General features: G+C 36.2%; 1 protein-coding gene across 16 annotated transcripts in view; it reads left to right on the top strand.

Moving 5' to 3' along the window:
• NT5C2 (5'-nucleotidase, cytosolic II) overlaps nt 1–17,833 on the top strand; it is a 142,178-nt gene that overhangs the window by 77,957 nt on the left and 46,388 nt on the right. For 5 of the 16 annotated variants that reach the window (XM_072739882.1, XM_025993023.2, XM_025993022.2 and 2 more), the window contains one exon: nt 15,538–15,611. In XM_072739882.1, coding sequence (XP_072595983.1) covers nt 15,538–15,611 — 74 coding nt within the window. Of the gene's footprint in view, nt 1–695; nt 1,106–9,645; nt 9,913–15,082; nt 15,196–15,537; nt 15,612–17,833 lie in introns of those variants that run through there. The other 11 variants (XM_072739887.1, XM_025993025.2, XM_072739891.1 and 8 more) reach the window with 8 other exon arrangements.

Here is a 17,833-nt window from a genome sequence, read left to right as displayed (position 1 = left end):
TATACTTACACTTATTTTAGTTTCAGATACACAGCTTTTAGTTATTGATGACTAAACATTGTAATAACTAATAGAAACCTTTTTAGTAAGATATTTAGGTGATATTTAAAGGATAAATTTTCTTTAATTAAAGTTTTAATTCATACAGTATTTCTTTAAGATATGTATATTTTTAATTTGAATCACCAGTAGGGGGATTTGCTTGCCATTTCAATGTTCTTAGACTTTAGCACCCTTGTTTATTTCTCCCCTTGTTGCATAATCCCTATGCATTATATTGGTCAGGAGGCAGGAATGTTGCAGATGTTTTTCTTTCAAACTTCAACTTGCTCTGAGATTTGGAATTAACTTTTAGAATCTTCTGGATATATCCCCCATTTGCCAGAGATCTGTAAATTGCTTTCCACATAAGCTGAAAATTTTAGGCAATTGAGTAAAACATTTGTGAACACAGATGTTTTCCTTAAAAGCAGTTAATGATAAAGAAGACCTCAGTGTGTAAATACTTTATGTTCCTCCCGTAAAATGATCAGTATGTAAATGCTTCCTTCTGTAGTTCATTTTCTAGGGGGTGAGAATAACTAAATTGAAAATTAAAACATGGTATTATTTATCCTGTTGATTTTTTTTTTTTTTTCCTCTCCCAGTGTAAACTAAAAATGATTTGGACTGACTAGGGCCGCTCCATTCTGTGAAACTCACATTGTTTGCGTACTATTGGCGGGCCTCATTAGGGGGTAAATTTGCTTTTTCTGTGTGTTTGCCAGTAACGATTCCTGTCTCTTAGGGGAACTTGCCATTTGGATTGTCGCCTTTCTAAACTGGCCAGTCTTAAACATTTCAGGCCATTAGTTATTTTTTCTGCCCTCCAATTTTTTTTTCTATTATTCTTAGGTTTTCAAGTATTTAAAGTGAAGGTTATTGGTCCCTGAGATACTGCCTGGTTAGGGTTCGGCATTGTGCCCGAATTTGTTTGGCCTCTCAGGGCCTGAGTTCTCTGTGCTTTAACAAATGAGCTACAGTTCTCAAGAGATCAGTGAAGCTTGTTTGTTGATCCTGTATTCTCATCCAGAGGAAGTAGATCTTTGAGAATGTCTAAGGAAGGGTAAGTGAGTTTATTATTCTTTTTCCTCCATTTTTCTCAGTGAAGAGATGTTCTAGTCATCTGTGAATTGTAAGATTAATAAGCAGTGTTACCAGTCCGACAGAGAAGGTAGAGAGGGAGAGGTTGAAAGAAATTTAGCCGAAAGCTTACATTATTGTTAATGTTTTACATGCAATCTACTGTAAAGTAACTATTGCTATTTTGAAAGACAGCATTGAGGATGGATACTCTTCATAGGAATTTAGTGAGCCTTAAGCACTCTGTTTACTCTGTGGTAAACTCATTTTGTTTTTCTGTATTAAGTGTTTATGAATATTGGAAACAAACAGTGGTGTCTGTTACATAGAATTTTACATAGAAATGAGTGAAGTTAAAAGCTCAAAGGTATTTGCAATTAATTTGTACCTTTGGAAGATGATGTGAAAGATTTGAGTGAAAAGCGGCTTGTGATTTTGTTTCTTTCTGGGGAGTGTTAAGCAAAAAGTAATTTTGAGTAGAATCTCTTATTTCCTTTTACTTTACAATATAAAATAGTTTTGTGTTAAGGTTTTCATTGTTTCTGTATTATTGTCTCCTATGCCACAGAGTCTGATACTCTTTTTATTACCACTGTAATAGGTGACATATAACTTAATGATTGCATACTATTTCATTTCTAACCTTTAAGTGTAACTGGACCTGATTAATTTCAGACAGACATTCCCTTTGATTAAGTAGGACATAGATCTCAAAAATGTAGTAAAATTTAATTTTGATTTTCTGGAAGCTCTTCATTCTTTTTCTAGTGCTTTGTTCTATTAGAAATTTTGGAGTAGTTTCAGAGCCCCATTATTATAATTTATTTTAATCTAATGTATTGATTATGACCAAAACAAAATTGACCCACTTTACTGCTCTTTTAAAACTCATTATTGAATAAAGAGAACAACCACTGGCATAATAATTCTATATTATTTTTAGACCTCTTATATCACTAGAATTTTGAGGTTTCTTTAAATGTAAAAATTATGAAAGGACTGCCTCTTTAGGGTTTGTATGTTTTCTTTCCCTCTAGCACTAGCTATAAACCTGCAATTAAATAATTTTTATGATAAAGATTATCATAGATGCTGGTAGGATTTGTCAGTCTTGTACACACAGTTGTTTATAAAGCTCTTTTGTAGATTTAAGAACTATATTCCTTTTTTTTTTTTTAAGATTTTATTTATTTATTCATGAGAGACAGAAGCAGACACACAGGCAGAGGGAGAAGCAGGCTCCCTACAGGAACCTGATGTGGGACTCAATCCCTGGACCCAGGATCACGCCCTGAGCCGAAGGCAGATGCTCAACCACTGAGCCACCCAGGCATCCCAAGAACTATATTTCTAGGTGCATTCAAAATTCTTAGAAAGTAATTAGTACTAATTTTTCATCTATGGTAAAGTATGTGTTAGAATTGCTTAGTTAGAAAAAGATCTGTACAAACCAAAGGATACCATAAGGGCTAAGGTACTCTTTTAGCTTTATTTCTAGGAGCTGTTGGGGCAATTCCCATACTGTCTAAATAGATAATGAGCAAATTCATTGTTTTTTTTTTATTTTATTTTTATTTTTTTTCATTGTTTTTTTTTAAAGAGTAGTTACTGCCCATGTATTTATTTATTATTTTTTAAAATAAGCTCCACACTCATTATAGGACTTGAACTTACAACCCTGAGATCAAGAGTCCCACACACTCCATAGACTGAGCCAGCCAGGCAAGCCTGAGCAAGTTTATTTGAGATGCATGGATCATATAAACGAAATTAGATTTTATTTTTCTTTGTTGTCTTTAGAAATAAATGGATAACTTTTGTACTTTGTATGAAAAGAATTCTAGTCACAGTTTTTGTCTGTGTGATATTTGGACATGTAGTACAGTCATTTGATACCTATGAAATATTTTTCTTACAGTAATAGGAAAAGATTATATTAAATCACCGAAAATTATACTTGAGTCTTTTTTTTTTAAGATTTTTAATTTATTTATTCATGAGAGACACACAGAGAGAGGCAGAGACACGGGCAGAGGGGGAAGCAGGCTCCCTGCAAGGAGCACGATGTGGGACTCGATCCCGGATCCCAGGATCCCACCCTGTGGCGAAGGCAGATGCTCAACCCCTGAGCCACCAGGAGTCCCTATACTTGAGTCTTAAAGTAAACATATGGTAATGGAGACAATGTGGTTTAGTATAAGGACAAACATATACAGATCATGAAACCTAATAAGGAATTCATAGACCCACACATTTATTATAGTCAATTGATTTTCAGCATTGAGGCCAAGGTAATTCAATGGCTGGAACAACTGAACATTCATATAGGGGAAAAAATGAACTTTGACCTTTATCAAACCACATATAAAAAATGATAAGTGGATTCTAGACCTAAATATAAATATAAAAAGTAAAATGTAGGCAAAAATCTTTGTGACTTTGAATTACCTAAAAATTTGTTAGGTAAAATATATAACATGAAAGTCAAAATTGATCAATTGTGTATCATACGAACAACAACAACAACAACAACAAAACTCTGCTATTTGAAAGATACCATTAAGAAAAGGAAAAAACAAGGCACAGACTGGGAGAAGATATTCTCAATACATATATATATATATATTTTTTTTAATTTTTATTTATTTATGATAGTCACAGAGAGAGAGAGAGAGAGAGAGAGAGAGGCAGAGACACAGACAGATGGAGAAGGAGGCTCCATGTACCGGGAGCCCGATGTGGGACTCGGTCCCGGGTCCCCAGGATCGCGCCCTGGGCCAAAGGCAGGTGCTAAACCGCTGCGCCACCCAGGGATCCCCATATATATATTTAATAAAGGACTTATATCCAAAATATATGAAGAATTCTCACAGCACAATAATAAGACAAACCCCGTTTAAAAATGAGCAAAAGATTTGAATGTATATTTGTCATGGAAAAGGATATGGCTAATAAGCACTTGAAAAGATGCTCTAAAAAAAAAAAAAAGACACTCTAGTCCTTAGGGAATATTAATTAAAACCACAATGAGGGGCACCTGGGTGGCTCAGTCAGTTAAGTATCTGCCTTTGGCTCAGGTCAGGATCTTGGGATCAAGCTTTACATCTGGCTCCCTGCTCAATGAAGAGCCTGCTTGACCTTTCCCTCTGCCTGCCACTCTGCCTGCTTGTGCTCTCTCTCTCTATGTGTCAAAAAAAAAATAATAAATAAAATGTTAAAAAAATAAAATAGAACCACAATGAGATACCATTATAGATCCTCTAGAATGACTAAAATTAAAAAGACAATGTGGAGCGCCTCATGCTGAAATGTATTGCTGATGAGAATGCAAAAGAGAAAACAGTTGGGGTAGTAGTGCTTTTTTTTTTTTTAAGATTTTGTTTATTAATTTATTTGAGAGAGAGTGCAAGCAGGGGGAGGAGCAGAGGAGAGAGAGAATCTTAAGCAGGTTCCAAACCTAGCATGTAGCCCCAGGCAGAGCTCAATTTTAGGATCCTGAGATCTTGATCTGAGCTAAAATAAAGAGTTGGAGAATGAACTGTACCACCCAGGTGCCCTGTGTTACTGTTTATTCTTATCCAAGGAAATATACGTGGGGAAATAGATGCTTTAGGATATGAGTTTTATCATTTATATTAAATTCTAGGTTTTTTTTTTTTTTTTAAGATTTCTTTATGGAGAGGGCAAGTAGGGGGGTAGAGGGGCAGCAGGAACAGAGGGAGAAGGAGAGAAAGGCAGAGTCAGACTCCCTACTAGGTACACAACCTGCCTTGGGGCTGGATCCTAGGATCCCTGAGATCATGACCTGAGCTGAAACCAAGAGTTGGAGGCTTAACCAACTGAGCCACCCAGGCTCCCCTAAATTCTAGATTTTGGCCCCTCTTTTCCATTATTGGCACAGTCAGTACAATTTTTTTTTTTTAAAGATTTTTAATTTATTCATGAGAGACAGAGAGAGATAGAGGCAGAGACATAGGCAGAGGGAGAAGCAGGCTCCCTTTGGGGAGCCCAATGAGGGACTTGATGCCGGAACCCGAGGGTCATGCAACCCTGAGATCACACCCTGAGCCGAAGGCAGACGCTTAACCACTGATCCATTCAGGTATCTCACAGTCAGTACAATTATTAAATTAACCTTAAGTATCAGATAATCATATTTTCTTTTCATTTTTATTCCACAAAATTCAACTTTTGTATTTTGCTGCATTTTATAAATTATCCTCTATACATTTGTCTTTTTTTTTTTTCATGAGAGACACAGGCAGAGACATAGGCAGAGGGAGAAGCAGGCTTCATGCAGGGAGCCTGATGTGGGACTCAATCCTAGGACTCCGGGATCTACCCTGAGCCGAAGGCAGATACTCAACCGCTGAGCTACCCAGGCATCCCTACATTGGTCTTTAAAAACTTGTAGAGAAGAGGTACCTGGGTGACTCAGTTGGTTAAGCCCTCCGGCTCTTGGTTTTGGCTCAGGTCATGGTCTCAGGGTCCTGAGATCTAGCCCAACATCAGGCTCCGTGCTTAAGCAGGAAATCTGGTTGTGTTCCTCCCTTTCACTCCCATCTCTCCCCCCCCCCCACTCTCTCTCATAAATAAATAAAATCTTTAAAAAAAATTGTGGAGGAAAAGTAAAAAAGAACTTCGAGGAAAATAGGAAAAAAGGAATTGGAAAAATCTATATTTAATTGGACCAAGGTTCTAAAACAGTAAATTTATATTCAGAAGTACTGATACTGTCTTCAGTTTCTCCCTTATTTTGTGTATTCTACATTTGCTAGTCTTTTATTCCCCACCATCCTGCTCTCATTACTGCAGTTCCTTCATTTGGGAAAGAAGGTGAAAAGAATTTTAATGTCTTTTCCTTAAAGTATGCTTTGAAAGCTTGAGTGGAAAGATAGTGTGATCAGTATGCTTAGTATTTTATACACATTTTTTCACATTTAAACATCTCTGAAGTTGGGCTGCATCTAGCAGTATACCACCTAGAATTGAGTTCTTTCAGATACTTTTGTTTCTTTTAGTCACCTAGGGGCAATATTAACCATCCTAGTAGTGCAAATTCAGACCACAAACCTACTACATGACTGTTCAGATCCTCAAGGGGAGGTTTTTCCCCTGCCCTAGGACTGAGATGTACAGATTTTCTTGTGTGTTTCTTCTATGTTGCAGATTTATTTCTTCTTTTTCCTCATGTTATGGGTATAGCCCTGTGATATCCTAGCTTTATGAGATTCTGAATTTTCTTGGGCACCCCCCCCCACATTTATTTGTTTGTTTGTTTGTTTGTTTATGAGAGACACACAGAGAGAGAGAGAGAGAGGCAGAGACACAGGCAGAAGGAGAAGCAGGCTCCATGCAGGGAGCCTGACATGGGACTTGATCCCGGATCTCTAGGATCAGGCCCTGGACCGAAGGTGGCGCTAAACCGCTGAGCCACCTGGGCTGCCACCCCCCACCCCCACCCCCCACTTTTAGTGGCATCTAATATGGGTGAATTTTACAATTGATGGCATGTTAAATTTTAATCATCTTTTATTTTGTTCTATACACGTGGCCATAGTATACTTCTTTTCACTGGAACATTTTTATACTGAGTATTTGAGAAAAGTTAGTATTCTAATTAATTCATGTTTTACTTTAGAAATGATAATATGCTTGTTATTCAAACTTTTATTTGTTTATTAAAAAGATTTGAGAGAGAGAGAAATCACGAGATGGGGAGGGTCAGAGAGAGAGAGGGAGGAGCAGACTCCCCACTGAGCAGGGAGGTTGATGTGAGGCTCAATGCAGGCCTCAATCCCAGGACCCAGAGATCATGACCTGAGCTGAAGGTAGATGCTTAACTGAGTGAGCCACTCAGGCACCCATGTTGTTAGGCTGTTAAAAGCACAGGTTGCTGTTCTCTTGGCACGGTGTGATAAAATGTATCCTTCCTGAGTGTGTTTCTCAGAGAAGATATTCAGACAAATTACTAAATTATTGGCTGAAGTTTATGAAAACAAAAACCAATGCTACTTTAATCATTTTTTCTTTTATAAAATTAGTCCAAAATGTTTTGTTGTGTCTATATATCCATGGTATTTGAATTTCAGTTTTTAGGAATCCATTTCATAAATTAGAAAGTTCTTACCTATATATTTTTATGTTGCCAAGCATACTTTTTTACTGCAGGAGAGGGACATAAAGGCAGAATGAGGTCTTGCAGTTATTTTTTTTAAATAACTTTATAGAAATACAGTTCACATACTATTCAATTCACTCTTTTAAAAAGTAAATAATTCAGTGGTTTTAGTATATTCACAGAGTTGTGTAACTAGCACCATTATTTTTATTTTTTTAGTTTTTATTTTAAAATTTAATTAATTTATTTTTAAAGATTTTATTTGATTATTCATGAGAGACACACAGAGAGAGAGAGAGAGAGAGTGGCAGAGACACAGGCAGAGGGAGAAGCAGGCTCCATGCAGGGAGCCTGATGTGGGACTCCATCTCCGGACTCCAGGATCACACCCTGAGCCAAAGGCAGGCGCTTAACTGCTGAGCCACCCAGGCGTCTCACCACTCTCTTAACTTTAGAAAAATTTTCTACCCCCAAATGAAGCCCAGTACTCCGTTAAATATTGTGTCTGTTCTTTATAAGGCCCTATGTTAGGTTTTGGGAAGGCAATAAACTCTGGTCTCAAAGTTTATAATCCAGTAAAGAATAAGAGAACTTATCCATATCTTTTCTATATGTGCCAAAATATGCCATGTGCCAAAGTAAAGGATTTTGAATATTCAAACCTCTCATCTGGATCACAACTTTATAATCTCATTCATTAAGTAGAAAAATAATCTGAGACCCAGAAGCATCATTGCCAGATAGTTCCATGGCATAGCCAGAATAGATTCTTGAAGAAATCACTTGATATTGCTGTGTGTTAAAAAATTAGAGATAACTGAGGAGGACATTTCAGGTGTAGGGAACAGCATAAATAAAGTTCAGGCACTTTAGGAAATAGCAAGTAGTTCATTTTGATTATTAGAGCAAAAGGTACATGATGTGGAGCAATATGAGATAAAATTGATTTTGAAAAGATGATGAAAAGCTTTGAACTCCTTGAAGATACACAGACTTGTATAGTTGGGTAAGTAGTGAGGAATGTCTAAAGGTTGTTAAATAGGAGAATGACATGTTTGGAGCTGGGCTTTAGGGTAGTGCTTCTCAAACTATCAGTGATGGGGGATCAGTTTTTTTGTTTTCATTCCAGTCTTTTCGAATTGCTGCATTTATAAAATATGTAAAAATGAATTACTAGGAAAGCGAAGACATTTAAGTCTAAATTATTTTTTAGTTTTAAGTCATCTCTGTACCCACCACTCAAGACTCATGACCCTGAGATCAAGAGTTGTATGCTTCTGGAATTCAGCCAGCCAGCACCCCTACGTTTTTATTATTAACATTGAACAAACATAAAATTTTCACAGTTGCTATAAAAGTTTCTAAATACTTGCATTTTCTGTATGTAGCATTGGTCTGTGGACTATATACTACACTTTGAGTAGCAGTATTTCAAAGCAGTCAATTTGTCTATTAGTGTGCAGGCAGAGCAATTGAAAGGTGATTGCTAAAGAGTTAATGAATTAATAAGGACCTGGACAAGTTGTTAGCAGTATGAATTGAATGGAAGATCATTTCCATAGACATTTGTAAATTTAAATGAAGGCATGTGAGATGTGGATTTGAGGGAGAGGAAAGAGTTAAAAGATATTAACCAGATTTTAGGGTTGAGTGGTAAAATGAGAGTGCCAAAAGCAGAAATAGAAACGAGTTTGGGGGCAGCCCGGGTGGCTCAGCGATTTAGTGCCGCCTTCAGCCCAGGGCTTGATCCTGGAGACCCAGGATCGACTCCCACGTCGGGCTCCCTATATGGAGCCTGCTTCTCCCTCTGCCTGTGTCTCTGCCTCTCTCTGTCTCTCTCTGTGTCTCTCATGAATAAATAAATAAAATCTTTAAAAAGAAAGAAATAAATGAGTTTGGGGAGAAAGATATTAAATTAGATTTTCAGTTAGAGGGACGCCTGGATGGCTCAGCAGTTGAGTGTCTGCCTTCGGCCCAGGGCGTGATCCCGGGATCTAGGATTGAGTCCTGCATTGGGCTCCCTGCAAGGAGCCTGCTTCTCCCTCTGTGTCTCTGCCTCTCTCTCTCGCTCTCTCTCTCTCTCTCTCTGTCTCTCATGAGTAAATAAAAAAAAGATTTTCAATTAGAAATCCACATTATAGCATATTTTTATTAAGTAAACATGTACACTCAGATATTTTTTAGTTCGTAATCTAAATTTGCACTCTTGAAAAAGCACTTGTAACTGTTTGATTGCAACGAGCTTTGAGTATATTGTTACACAAACCCATAACCAAAACATCCCCAAGAAGATTTTATACTTGTAGCTTTAGTCTCGTTTGTTGTTGCAGTAACTGTTGTTGGGCCCTTGGCCAGGAAATTGTGACTCTAGGCAGGAGGAGGAGCTAGGGATAAAGTTCACCATCGCCAAAGAAACTCTATTCCAAATGGATTTGTGTGGAGCAACAGTGATATCCAATGACAAGTTAAATTAGACACAGAGGTGTTTTCTCCAACACTGTCTCAGAAGATACATGCCGTTGAGGGGCTTGGTTCAGACTAAAACGTCTTTTTAAAGTTAGGTTAAAGTTATACTGGGTTCTTGGAGAAGAATTTTGTTATGTGACTTCAAGGACTAATTGACTCAGATAGTTTCACACATTGCAGAACGGCAACCAGTAACAGATGAGGTAATGCGGCTTTGAATTACTAAATTATTGAGTTAAATCTCAAAACCACTAAGTGTTTGCTATTTACAAAATTCCAAATTTAGTAAATTGCATGTTCATGTTCCTTAAGTGTAAAGATATTAAATCGCTATTCTTAAAGCACGGAGTCTTTAACTTAAAATAGGTTAAGATGTATGTTTACTTTGACAGAATTTCTTTAAATTTTATGCCTTACTGTGCTGGGATATGATAGTAAAAGCTGTTAAATTATCTCTGTCAAAATCTGTGCCTGGTTTTATACTGCACCTATGTATTTCCTAAAGATTGTTTCTCTTGTTAATGTTCAAATCTGTAACTTGCAAGGCTTAATAGGTAGGAATTTCTGTCTGATAATTGCGTTTTAAGGTTGGATGCTTAGGTCAGTCATACTTTGTGGAGACTTTGTGCTTTATTTAAAGTAAGCTTTAGGAGGTTAATTTCACAAATGTATTCACATTCTTGAAGTGGAGCTCTACAGTGGAGTGTGTTCTACTGGTTAATAATTTAGAAAAGTGACACAAGTAAATTGGCATTGGCAAAGACAGTCAAGGTCCTGGGACCAATATAAATTTTTGAATTCTCCAAGCAGTTATGATCTTTCGTCTTAAATATGGGACTGTGACCCAGTCTTTTAATTGATACGGTGCCTAATACTTTCTTTGTTATAACAGTAAAGAATAGTGACTAGTTTGCGGTCAAGAGATTGTTTCTTTTGAAGACTGTATCCTGGAGACATGATATTTCTGGCTCCAGACTGCTTCTCTTCTGAAGTCAATGCATACTTTCAGCATTTGGATGTTTATTATCTTTGTAAATCTTAGCATATATATTGTAATTCTCTATGATCCAGCTGTTTCCTTTTGTCATTATAGCTTTACTTAATACACTTTAGATATTTGCACACAAAATCAATTTAATTCCCTATTGCCCTTTCCTTCCATGTTTTATAGCATAAATTAGGGGAAGAAAAGGAGAGATGAAAATGTATGTGAGGTTTTTCTTTTTGTTTCATATTAAGAATGAAAAGGGGAGACAGGAGTGGTTTCTTAAATTTGGGAATTGCTTCTGTGGTTGAGGTTACTTACTCTCATTTGAGAAGATAAAGGATAAATCCAGGTCTTCATAGGACAACATCTTTTTCCTAAAGTTAGGCATCTAAAAAAGTCTTTCCTCACTCGGGCTACTCCCTGACGCACAGCTTTGAGACTATATCACAAAGTGGTACTGGCTTTGCAGTAGGCTTTCAAAAAAAGTGCTGATTGAATAAGGTGACAAGTCAAAGGGGAAACAGCAATTTGGTGGATATTTAGCAGTGATAATTTTGGTAAAAACAATAGATTTTCATATTCCCAATGTATGTGATTCCAAGAATTTGTATGGGCAGTATATCTAAAGTGCATTATAATCTTCACATCCTTAAAATAACGTGATAAGGAGTACAGGCTTAATCTTTCTTCTGACCGAGAAAGAAAGCTTTCCTGCTATGTCTATTGATAGTTTTTTTTCTACCATTAGCACTGATTGATTGATATTGGTAAAGTCTGTTTTTTACTCTGATTTGAGCTGTGCCTGAAACCAGCTTATATCATTCTATCAGAAACAAAGCTGTTTCTTTTACTTTGTGGTCCCAACATATATCCCTACTGGGTTGTATCACAGGAAAGAATCTTCCCAGTCTGTTCCTGCCTGAATTCCCATGGAATATTTTAGGCATGTCAGCTGTTTGGGCTCTGATCAAGGATTTGATCCAGTTGGCCTCTAGCTTGAATTGAGAAAGAGTGTTTGAAAAGCCTGATCTTCAGTGGCAACATTTGGTTACCAGAGTTAGAACTGTTACTTTGTGTTTTCCCCTTCTTGTGCCTTCAAAAGGATTTATGTAACTGAGAAACTGAGAACTGAGAAACATGATAATAAAGTAGATGCTTTTATCAATAAAAGCAGGGTGAAATTTGATGAAGTGGTATAAAGATCATGATGATATATTTGGGTTTGTGAGTGTTTAAAAAAGTTTTGGGTGGGTGTCACTTATCTTGTTGTTCCTTGTATCTTTCACCTATCTATTTAGGCTTCTATCTCCTTTCCATCTATTATAAAGGATCCATATTAGGGCAACTTAAAATAGGAAACCACAGCACCTAATTAAGGGAACAGGTCTAATTAAGGGAAAAAGAAGGCCCAAGAAAAGGGAAAAGAAAAACAGGTATTTACAGAGGAAGCCAAAATGGAAAGGACTAGTTCTTGTTATACATTATGTGCAAAGAACATTGCTACAGTAATTTGGGATAAGAGAGAAATTAGAAATAGGCCTGATAGGCACTTTTTATATAAAATATAGTCCACCATTGGTCAGTGGCAAAGCTAATACACAAGACTCAGTATTAACTTGATTCTAAACATTGACTTTCATATATAACTTATCTGTAATTTAGTAGATAAACTGGTTAAAGCGTAATTGATGTACATAATCCCATTAGAAAAATAAAGTGTTAATCTACAGTATTACAGAGATAAGGAGCTAAATACCAAGATTGGCATTAATTCTCAGGATTTAGTTCTCAGGAACCGAGGGTTTTATGGAACTAATCTGGTGTGCATAACATACTAAGATAAGTAATGATTTTCATATTTTTTAGAAGATTAATAGTTCTTAATTTAAGGGCCTATTGATTTTTTAGTCCTTGATTAAAATCATTCTAAGCAAATACTTGATTTTTTTTTTTTGTCTGCATTTAAAATTGGTACATATGTTCTGAGATGAGAAGAAAAGTTTTCTGTTAAAGTTTAAAATAGGGGCAGCCTGGGTGGTGCAGCGGTTTAGCGCCGCCTTCAGCCCAGGGCCCGATCCTGGAGACCAGGGATTGAGTCCCACGTCGGGTTCCCTGCATGGAGCCTGCTTCTCCCTCTGCCTATGTCTCTGCCCCTCTCTCTCTTTCTCTCTCTCTCTGTGTCTCTCACGAATAAATAAATAAAATCATTAAAAAATAATAAAGTTTAAAATAGTAAAATATGAGTTGGTGAAGAGTCAAAAAGAAATCATTACCTAGGGATCCCTGGGTGGCGCAGTGGTTTAGCGCCTGCCTTTGGCCCAGGGCGCAATCCTGGAGACCCGGCATCGAATCCCACGTCGGGCTCCTGGTGCATGGAGCCTGCTTCTCCCTCTGCCTATGTCTCTGCCTCTCTCTCTCTCTCTCTGTGACTATCATAAATAAATAAAAATTAAAAAAAAAAAAGAAATCATTACCTAGATCAGTGGTTCCCCACATTCTTCAGTATTCCATCAGTTAAAATGTAGAATATTGATCCCTTCATGTACTGTTGTACTTATTTATATATAGTTTTATACTATATTAGACTTATTTAAATGATGAAAGTATCAGTAGAAGATCTGAGATTTTCTTTTTATACCCAGTGGAATCTTCTGCATCCCCTGGTACAGTTACTTCCCTTTGGAGATTATTGACCTACATCATGAATAGGGGAGCCCAGCCCCGGCATCTTTATTTTTCTTGTTTTCTAGGTGATTTTTAGCATTCTCATTTCTCACAGTTACTTCTAAAATGAAGGCAAAGAAAAGGTTTGGTAATAAGGGGATAATAGGTAATAAGAGGATTCAGTAATTTGGCTATCAAGCTGGGGATGAGATGGATGTATATATACATATAGATATGTACATACGTATATACACATGCACACATATGTGTGTGTGTGTGTGTGTGTATATATATATATATTTTTTTTTTTAAAGAGGGCGGGGTGGGGCAGAGGGAGAGGAAGGAGGGAGAGAGAGAATCCCAAGCAGGCTATACTCTAGCTTGGACCCCGAAGTGGGACTTGATCTCATGTCCCTGAGGTCATGACCTGAGACGAAATAAAAAATGGAACACTTAACTGACTAAGACACCCAGGTGCCCCAAAAGCATATTTTTATTTTCAGAAATGATTAAAACTTACCCCAAACATCATCATAGTGGTGATTTACCATGCTATTACATGTTTAGTTTTCCCTGTGTCTTCAAAAGTGATCTTTCTGAAATTTGAATCTGTTTCATTTCTTCAGAATCTGATCATTTGTCCTTGCTTCTACAATAAAGTCCAAACTCTAATGTGGCAAATAGTCTTCGTGATTTTGACTCCTGTTAACCTTTTTAGCTTCCTAGCTTGTATTGTTCCTTCTCCCCCTCACCCTGCCCTTATGGAATACAAACAGAAAAACAAAACCAAAGCAAACTCCTCCATTCCAGTAATAGTAAATGTTTTATAGTTCATTACAAACCTTGTCCTTGCTTGATTATTCTGCCTGGATTGCCTTTCTTGCTTTGTCCAATCGGAAAACTACTGATTGCTTAAGATTCAGCTCAGGCATCTCTTCTGGTCTCTTAAGAAGTGGTACTCTTACCTATTTTATTTTATAGCATTTATTGAATTGCTAAAATTATTTGTGTATAAGTGTCTTTCCTGCTAGGCTAAATTCCTCAAGGATAGAGATTGTAAATTAAAATAGAAGTTCCAAAAAAAAAAAAAAAAAAGAATTTCCATAAGGGCCTGTACTCTTGTTCATTCACTACTGTATCATGTACCTTGTTTGGAATATAATAAGTACTCAGTGTTTGAATGAATTTTTTTAAAAAAGATTTTATTTATTTATTAGAGACAGAGAGAGAGAGGAAGAGACACAGGCAGAGGGAGAAGCAGGCTCCATGCAGGGAGCCCAATGTGGGACTCGATCCCGGGTCTCCTGGATCAGGCCATGGTCTGAAGGCGGTGCTAAACCGCTGAGCCACCAGGGCTGCCCAGTGTTTGAATGAATCTATTTATATTTATGTCTTTAGTATCTGTTATTTAAAGTAGGCTTTACATGAACCTCTGTTTATTAAATAAGTTATAAATGAATGAGTGAATATATTATAAAATCTGAAAAATAAGCTTATTTTAGAGGGTCAGACTTAGAAAAGGAGAGCTGATTCTCTGAAATCTTTAGCACATGGCATTGTTAATAACCAAGATAGTAAGAAAATACATGTATTTTCATATAATATCTGATTTCATTTATGGCTTAAAGACTCGGATAATTTTTGTTATGAATTTTTTTGAAAGCTTTTATTTATGGGGTGCCTGGGTGGCTCAGTGGATTAAGCTTCTGTCTTCTGCTCAGGTCATGATCTCAGGGTCCAGGGTCAAGCTGTGAATGGAGCAGGGAGCCTGCTTCTCTCTCTCCCTCTGCCTGCCACTCCTCCTGCTTGTACTCTTTCTCTCTCTGTCAAATAAGTAAGTAAATAAATAAGTAAAATCTTTTTAAAAACTTTGAGAGAGAGAGTGAGGGCAGAGCATGCCCATGAGTGGGGGTGGAGGGGCAGAGGGAGAATGAGAAGCAGACTCCCTTCGGAGCAGGGACCTGGATGTGGGGCTTGATCCCCGGACTGGAGATCATGACCCGAGCTGAAGGCAGATGCTTAACCAACTGAGCTACCCAGGAGTCCCTGATAAGAATATTAAAATTGGTATTTAAATGAAAAAATCTAGAAAGATAGCCAAATAATTACATTAAACTTAGGAATTTTGGGGGGATTTGTTTTAGTATTGAGAGATCATTTTTTGCTTCTTTTTTAGGGTGTTTGTGAACCGAAGTTTAGCCATGGAAAAAATAAAGTGTTTTGGTTTTGATATGGATTATACACTTGCTGGTGAGTAGCACTTTTTGATTGCTTAAAAACTGCTTTAGACATAACACAGTGGGTCTACAGGAGGCTATTCAGTAAATGCTTGTTGGTTTAATCATATTTTTAGCTACTAGAAGCTTTTGTCATCAAAGCTCCTTCCATTGATATTTATGAATATATTGAAATTACCAGATATCCTTGAGATTCGTAGAAATATGTAGACAAGTGCTAAATCATTTTAGAGACTGGTAAGAAATAGTATGGTGAAATTATACATTAATTTGTATATCAAGGCACTTTTGGCTTTTACTCTATTAAACTATTCTTCAATGATGGAATTTTGTGTCTCTTGTTCCACCCAAGAAAAACTTATGTCAGTTAAAATTTTTAATGTTACTCTTAAGACAACTGGAAAATGTGTTGATTTCCATTGAAATGACTATAAATATACTATGTGAAGACTTCTTAAAAATTAGAGCTATTTGTTTTGTTCATTATCAAATAGACTTTAAACACAACACTGTGCTGTTTTCCCCTTCCTGTCTCTCAGATATATTTGAAAAAAATCAGTATATTAGTCAGTAGTTACAAGATCTTTTCAGAACTTATGAAGCTTTTATTAAAAATTTGTGGTCTGGTGAAAATGTCATTTAATTTAAGAAGTAATAGAGATGAAGGACTGAGTTGAGTGCATGCGCATATATGTATGTGCATGCATATGTGTATTGCCATGACATTTGGAAAAGAATCTTTCAGAAATTTTCTCTAAAAAATACTGTCTTTACACAAAAACCTTAAAATGTATAAATTCACTATTCTTCAGAAACCTTTTATAATGGTATTAGAAAACCGAATTCCATCTCAAATTAGATGTCAGTTTTATGTTCATTTTAGACTAATGTAATAATATGTATTATACATAAATGTATTACATATATATATTTTAAAGATTCTATTTATTTATTCATGAGAGACACAGAGAGAGGCAGAGACATAGGCAGAGGGAGAAGCAGGCTCCATGCAGGGAACCCGATGTGGGATTCAATCCCAGGACTCCAGGATCATGCCCTGAGCTGAAGGCAGACGCTCAACTGCTGAGTCACCCAGGCGTCCCATAAATGTATTATAAATGTATGTAAATATGTCTTATAATAATGTAAAAATGAACATATGCAGTTTATAGGTAGCTGCCACATAGCTGTGGCTATGCTATGTACCAAACAAGTTATAAAATATACACTAAAAAAAATAAATAAACACTGATTTGGTTTGCATTTCCTTTTCTTTACTCCCTACTCTTTGTTGTTTATTTCATTTTCTATTGCCCTAAGGTTGTTTTTGGAGCACTTTTATTCTTACATGTTTTTCTAATTGGACACAGACACTTTTAGAAGCACTTCTCAGAAAGCAAGTTGAATTAATTACTGTACTTTCTCACCATAGATCTTTCTGTACAAATAGGGGGTAAAGTCCTACAATTTCTCTCCTTTCTAGAATTTTACCTCTCCAGGGAAACGAATGATGAGATAATTCAGCTAGAAGAGATACTATCTAAAGCAGAAATAGTAGTTAATGGGATGAAAAAGTGATGGAATTGTTTCCCTTGGTTATTAAGACAATCTGATTGTAATGAAATCATTCAATTAGTATTTATTGAAAAACTGTAGTGTTCAGGCACATTTTATTACTGAATATTGAGATAATTATGTGTTCCAACATAATAATTAAAAATTGAATTCTCTTAATGAAAAAAAAATCACTGAAAAAAGCCCATAAACTTTAAAGATACCATATGATTTCTTCCTTTTATTTGCTTTTTTTTGGTAATCTGACTTCATAATACTTTTAGTGAAAACGCTAATATACTTATTATATAAATATAATAGTAATTATTAACACTTTAAGTGCTTATTATGTGACAGCTCTGTTCTAATAATAAAGATTATCTCATTTAATACATGAATTATCTCATTCACATCACTTATTTAATATTTACAGAAACCCTGAGGCAGATACTATTTATTGTCTTTATTTTACAGATGACGCTAGGATATTAAGGACTTTGTCCAAGGGTGTTTAGCTATGATATAGCTGAACCGAGATTCAAACCTGAGTATACATTTACATGTGTGTATGAGTTTACACATAAGTATATATGTATATGATAAGTTTAAATTATCATTTTGAACCAATGACAATTTATAGTGAGATGTAATTTCAAAGTACTAGGCTCCTTTCCTTAACAA

Source organism: Vulpes vulpes, chromosome 15 (genome assembly GCF_048418805.1).
Source record: "Vulpes vulpes isolate BD-2025 chromosome 15, VulVul3, whole genome shotgun sequence".
Classification (NCBI taxonomy): domain Eukaryota; kingdom Metazoa; phylum Chordata; class Mammalia; order Carnivora; family Canidae; genus Vulpes; species Vulpes vulpes.
The sequence above is the reverse complement of the archived record's forward strand: the minus strand, read 5'-3'. Positions and strand labels throughout refer to the sequence as shown.